The 5,847-nt window shown below is 38.6% G+C and overlaps 1 protein-coding gene across 3 annotated transcripts; it reads left to right on the forward strand.

Moving 5' to 3' along the window:
• The first annotated feature begins 1,775 nt into the window (after positions 1 to 1,775).
• On the forward strand, positions 1,776 to 5,618 carry LOC132257037 (ubiquitin-conjugating enzyme E2 J2). 3 transcript variants are annotated; one of them, XM_059753727.1, is made up of 3 exons: positions 1,776 to 1,903; positions 1,961 to 2,294; positions 5,219 to 5,618. In XM_059753727.1, the coding sequence occupies exons 2-3, from the start codon at positions 1,981 to 1,983 to the stop codon at positions 5,580 to 5,582; spliced, it is 678 nt and encodes a 225-aa protein (XP_059609710.1). In that variant the 5' UTR covers positions 1,776 to 1,903; positions 1,961 to 1,980; the 3' UTR covers positions 5,583 to 5,618. The 3 variants fall into 3 exon arrangements, with proteins under 3 accessions (XP_059609710.1, XP_059609709.1, XP_059609711.1); XM_059753728.1 differs by having other exon boundaries at positions 1,809 to 1,924; positions 1,995 to 2,294; XM_059753726.1 differs by having other exon boundaries at positions 1,802 to 2,294.
• The last annotated feature ends 229 nt before the right edge of the window (positions 5,619 to 5,847 follow it).

Raw genomic sequence — 5,847 nt, forward strand, 5'->3', positions numbered from 1 at the left:
TTCCTTATATCCTCTTATTTATAATAATAACAAGAAGAATAATAATAATAATAATATTTATTACACTCGAGCCTTTACACACACTATTTTTGTGATTGACTGCATTGAAAGTGCCACAAGCGCCTAGGGAAAACTCACGAAAACCACGGAAAATCTGCATCTTGTTAACCGAGAGGGGAGTAAGTGTTCATAAAACCTCTTTCAGAGGATTTCGCGCAATTTTTTCAAGAACAGAAACAGGCAGCTTATGTCTTTTACCTCTGGAGGCAGTGCATTGAATAGTGTCGGAGCGCGGTACTCAAAAGTTCTTTTGTAGAGCTCAATTATAGGCCAACGTACAGAAACCTGAATACTTCTTCTATCTAATCTCTGTCTGCGCGACGAAAGATATCATCCTCTCAGAAAAAAAACAGCTTTATGCACTTGTATTCATACAGATACTGCAGGGGCATGACTCTCCACTCCTGAAAAACTCCCTTCACCGATTCCCAACTTTTCTTTCCCATCAGTGCTCTCAGTGCTTTACTCTGCACAACCCCGACTACATTCAAGATTGTCGCGCATGCCCCTCCCCAGTTAGTCAAGCCATAGGACAGGCGACTTTCCACGCAAGCCTGATAAAATTTTTTCTTAATTCCCTCAAGGCACAGATTCGACAGGTCATAATACCCTCTTATTATGGGAAAAAGTGACGTCTTCAACTTCTACACTTGGTGCCTCCAGCTAAACTAGAGTCTATTTCTACTCCTAAATATCTCGCACTCTCTACCACAGGGATCATTATGCAGTGCGCATCGCACGCCCCTACACCACACCCGCGAGAATGAGATCTTATATGAGGAATGCGAAAAACTGTTTCCGATGCCCTAAACTGCACCATAACGCTCTTGTCACTCATAACCATGAAATGAAGATCCATCCACTCCCTGATCCTACTCAAATCATCGCGCATCATGGATTCAACATCCCGCCATGTCGGTGCCACATACGTAATGGACACATAGTCAACATAGGCCACGACATCTCCCATCAGCCGAAGTCTGCAGAGATCATTCATGTAGACAAGAAATAGCACGGGACTCAAAACACTACCCTGAGGGACACCACACGAAACACCCCGGAAAACACCACTCTCCCCACGCACTCTCACTGCTTGCTCTCGCCCACTCAAGTACGACCTGATCATATCCAGACTGTGCCTCCTGAAGCCAATGTAATTCAGCTTGTCCAGAAGATTTTCGTGGTTCACTGTGTCAAAGGCCTTTGATACGTCGAGATAGAGACTCGCTACACATTGCCCCTCATTAACTCCCCTGTGTATTCTGGCCAGCACCACCTGTAAAGCCTCCTTAGGTCCTCTTCCCCTTCGGAATATGCTGGAAAAAACTTAGCATTGAATGTTTTACCGACGATAAACGATATTGCCTTTTTTTGAAGTTGATCTCCAGTCTGGAATTGTACTCATCTATATATTGGGATCGATGCGAAACACAATTCCATAGAAATAGTTAATTCAACTGGAGTATTGACCAGCAATTGACCATATTTGGGCTCCTTGTATTTACATTTTTGCCGTTGACAGGCTTAATATTTTCGCATCTATTCGATCATCTGTTAGCGAAGGGGGGTCCAACACAGGACCCACACAACCGACGAAGTTTTCCATTGTATCTATTGTAACCATGGCCGCCGTAAACTGATATACTTTTAAGCCAAATTCTTTCCAAGAAAATTCTTCGGACTATCGTCATAACACTGACTAATTCGTCAAGAAAATACGACAAGTCTCTATTGGGATTAAAATTCTGACACGTCAATACATCACATTAGTGAACAAAATAAGTTGGGGAAATCTGCATGGTTTCAATACAAGTGTTTTAATGCTCTTCTTTTTGGGATAACTGTATTTTCTTAATCCTTATATGTGAGCACAAACCTGATTAACTTTATACATTGTCAGGGTAATGGAACAATCAAAAGATGCCTATCAATAGGAAGCCTACTGCTGCGTCGCGTCTTAAACAAGACTACATGAGGCTGAAAAAGGATCCTGTGCCCTACATTACAGCTGAGCCCTTGCCGTCAAACATACTTGAATGGCACTTTGTAGTGAAAGGACCAGAAGATACGCCTTACCTGGGTGGCTATTACCATGGAAAATTACTATTCCCGCGTGATTTTCCCTTCAGACCTCCAGCAATCTATATTATCACACCAAATGGTCGCTTTAAGCCCAACACAAGACTTTGTCTGTCCATTTCCGATTTTCATCCAGATAGTTGGAATCCCGCCTGGTAATTTTTCTGAACTTGTATTTCATGCATTTTCAAAACATTTTACAAATTGTAATATAAGAGTTCCTTCAAAGAAAAGGAACTTAGTCATTCTTAGCTTATTATGGTGAAAACACAGCATTTGTAACTTGTCAATTATTCATCTCTTTCTTCCCTACGCGTATCGTGTATTTTCCTTCCTACTAGCACAGTGGCTATCTCGACATGTCAGAGTCGGCCGCGGACAAAGTAAGAAGGAAAATACACGATACGCGTGCGGAAGAAGGAGATGAAAAAATGACAAATTACAAATGCTGTGTTTTCACAATTAAATTTAAACAAAAACTATGTGATGGGTACATATATTCATAATCAGAATTATTATGCGTGCGTGGCTGTGGCCTAGTGGTCAACGCGCTTGACTCTCGATCCTATAGTCGTGTGTGTAAATCGCCCCGATTGCAGATGTTCGAACACAGCAGAGTACAAAAAATTAGGCCTTTCAATAGCAAATTATATCAGCCGAAATGGGATTATTGTTGAATGTTCCAGCTGAAAAATACGCTTCATTGGAATTGTCTTGTGCTCTGTCTCTGTATATATAAAAATTGACGTGAGAACCAATTATGGTTGGTCGACAAGCTGGCAATTTGCCACCATAACACAAAAACTTGTGTAAATATATCCTTTAATACAGAAGGTTATGTCCCTCAATGGAACGTTAAAGCCACAAAGTACAATTATTCCGTCCTTCTCTTCGACTAAAGATATTAAATTTACGAGGAAGGGGGTAGCTCCAAGGCCCAGGGAACTATAATATGAATAATAATCCCTTTTACAATATTCCAAAAGAGGTAAAACAAAACAGAAAAAATTCAAAGAGGAAGTGCTACAAGTTAATCAAAAATGTTTGCAAATGTATAAATTATTAATTCTCAGTTGGTTTGATGATCAAATCTACTCTGAAAGTGCTTGTGGATTTTTCTTATAGATTTACGAATTTCCCGTGAAAGAGCGTTAAAAAACGAGGCTCCCTTAACAAAGAGAGTATGACGAAAACATTCAAACTTTGCCCTTAGGACTAAATACTTTCGTATCCTGGTCAACCCCCCCACCCTTCGTTAGAAGAAAGGCAAGATATGAGAGGGGTTCCAGTCGACGTCGGACAGCAAAGAAATGTCATGGCACACGATTTAACAAATGTGGCTAAATCAGAGCCCACAATGTACATTTGTAGTGGTCACGTGTGTTTTGAAGGTGTAAGATCGGAGCTGTCCAGCGGATCTAATGAAAGTCGGTTCTTGGGCATTTGATATTTTTATTTCACACTCTTTAAATCTGATATTTTAAATAATTAGAACTGACTTGTCCGCTTGTCCAGGAACAACTGAGGAACCGTACACCGTTTTCCTATTTATAAAGGCTTTCCTTCTCCGTTCCCTCATGTGGTGGTTGTGATGTCGCTTCTCAATCGGGTTTCACTTGATCAAGTTATTTTTTACCCTCTATGGTCAGCTAGTATCTATTTATTCATTTTCTTAGTAAGATGCGCATCTGTGTATTTTTTTTTTAACACTAATTAAGGTTTCCAAATCTGACGGTTGAGAAGAGAAGCAGTTAGTTCAAACTACTAGACGAGATTTTCGAATGAACATAATAGTCCTAAGTTTGATACTATTTTTAACTATAGTGGGGAATCCCGCGTCATTGGTTTGCTTTTTATGAGTCATCTTCCAAAGACGATTTCATAATACTACGTACAAGGAAGATTTCTTCCCTTTCTTATGAATTTCTCACAATATCTTCCCTTTAAGAGATGAAATGTCTCCTCCAGACTCAATTAGTATGTAGTGAAATATTTGTGACCATACACATTTAACTATGATTTTTTCGACCGGTATTTTATGAGTGAAGAAATAATGGAAAAGGCTTTGTAGCAGAAACTCATTTTTTCTACTTTACTACTTTTCGGGACTTTTTTCCCTTCCTCAGGTATACAAAGTATAACAATGTTGGATTACAATAGAGAGCTTATAGAGAATATTTTTAGATTGATCAAAAAAATTACATGGACAAGAGTGGGTATTCGCTGGTCAGAAACTTCTACTACACATCTTCCACTTTCATCGATCTCCAGCTGATACCACATCACTTCATTGAGTGAAATCGGAAACGTAGTAAAGGTGAAGAAAAGGAGATTTTGCTAGAACAAGGCTTTTTCCATTGTTTCTTCACTACATATTTATGTGAGCAGAAATTTATGATCGCGGAAAGTAGGTTCACAAATGTATCGAACACAATTTCTAAAAGTTATACATTGCCAGCAATTTGTGTCACAGTAACAAAAGTCAAAATATACTCATTTGCCCTTGGTTTTTTCATTATCAACAGTATTCGTTTTCCTACTATTACATTACGCAATGCAAAACAATGAAAGCTTTCAATAGCAAATTAGAGCAGCCCAAGTGGCTGCTGTTTATTATTCCAACTGAAACATATAATTCACTGGAAGCGCAATTTGCGCTTTTTTCTTATATATAAAAATGTACTTTAGAAACACTTATGGTTATTCGGCAAACTAAACCCTGTCATTGCAAAAGCAAACCTATCTCGAACTTCTTCTCTAATAGAGGATTCCATATCCCTCAATGGGAACTAATGCCACAAATAAGTAAGTAAGTACTATCTATAGAACGTTTAAACAACTTAGACACATACATTTATTCTGTTTCTTCTATCATTCCGAGCGCAATAAAATGAAGTACATCACACAAACATATACCCATTATTATTAATAGTGTCAGATGAACTAATCATTGTAATATAAAGCTTTATATTATAAGCTGGACTTATAATTTCACTTTGTCTAATACTTAAATATTTTAAAATCAAAATCAAAGTGCTTTTGATGCTTAGACTTTCATTTCAATTTTTTTTCTTTTCAGGTCTGTAGCTACAATTCTTACTGGACTATTAAGTTTTATGTTGGAGAGTACTCCTACCCTGGGATCTATTGACTCTACAAGTTATGAAAAAGAACGCTTTGCGCGTCGTTCGATTACCTTTAACATACGGAACGAGACATTCCGTGAACTTTTTCCAGACATATGTAATGAAATGGAGGCAGAAATACGTGATCGAGGTGATATGCCAGAGGAGCCAAGCGAGTCTGAACAACGGCGGGTTGTAGCATGCGATTCTGTTGCCACACAGTGGAATAACCTTGGCACTAATGTGATCGTTGTGCTGATCTTGGCCATATTTGCTCTTATTGTCAACTACATTGTAAAGAGCATGTTAATGGAATGATGAAGAGTTATCTTAGTAAAGTCATTTTTGTCTGAGAGCAGGATTGTAAATTTATTTTCCTGAAAAGTTTCGTTTCAAAAATTTGATTACATTAGATTTATTCAGGTTCATGGCTTTATACATTTATCACAATCTCATTATCGGCCATAGCCGTCACAGTGTTGGTGACAAACCTCCGAGAACATAACGATGGAAAAGTTCAATCACTGGTTGTATATGTGACGAATTCTACAATTGGTAGATGTAGGGACAAGCTGGACTGGTG

The sequence above is a fragment of the Phlebotomus argentipes genome, unplaced genomic scaffold (genome assembly GCF_947086385.1).
Source record: "Phlebotomus argentipes unplaced genomic scaffold, Phlebotomus argentipes genome assembly contig_75, whole genome shotgun sequence".
Classification (NCBI taxonomy): Eukaryota; Metazoa; Arthropoda; class Insecta; order Diptera; family Psychodidae; genus Phlebotomus; species Phlebotomus argentipes.

Bases quoted from the DNA above. Each gene is read 5' to 3' on its own strand.
- LOC132257037 (XM_059753727.1), top strand. From the start codon at position 1,981: ATGCCTATCAATAGGAAGCCTACTGCTGCGTCGCGTCTTAAACAAGAC. The intron at 2,295-5,218 runs GTAATTTTTCTG...TTTTCTTTTCAG, and splicing joins GATAGTTGGAATCCCGCCTG to GTCTGTAGCTACAATTCTTA.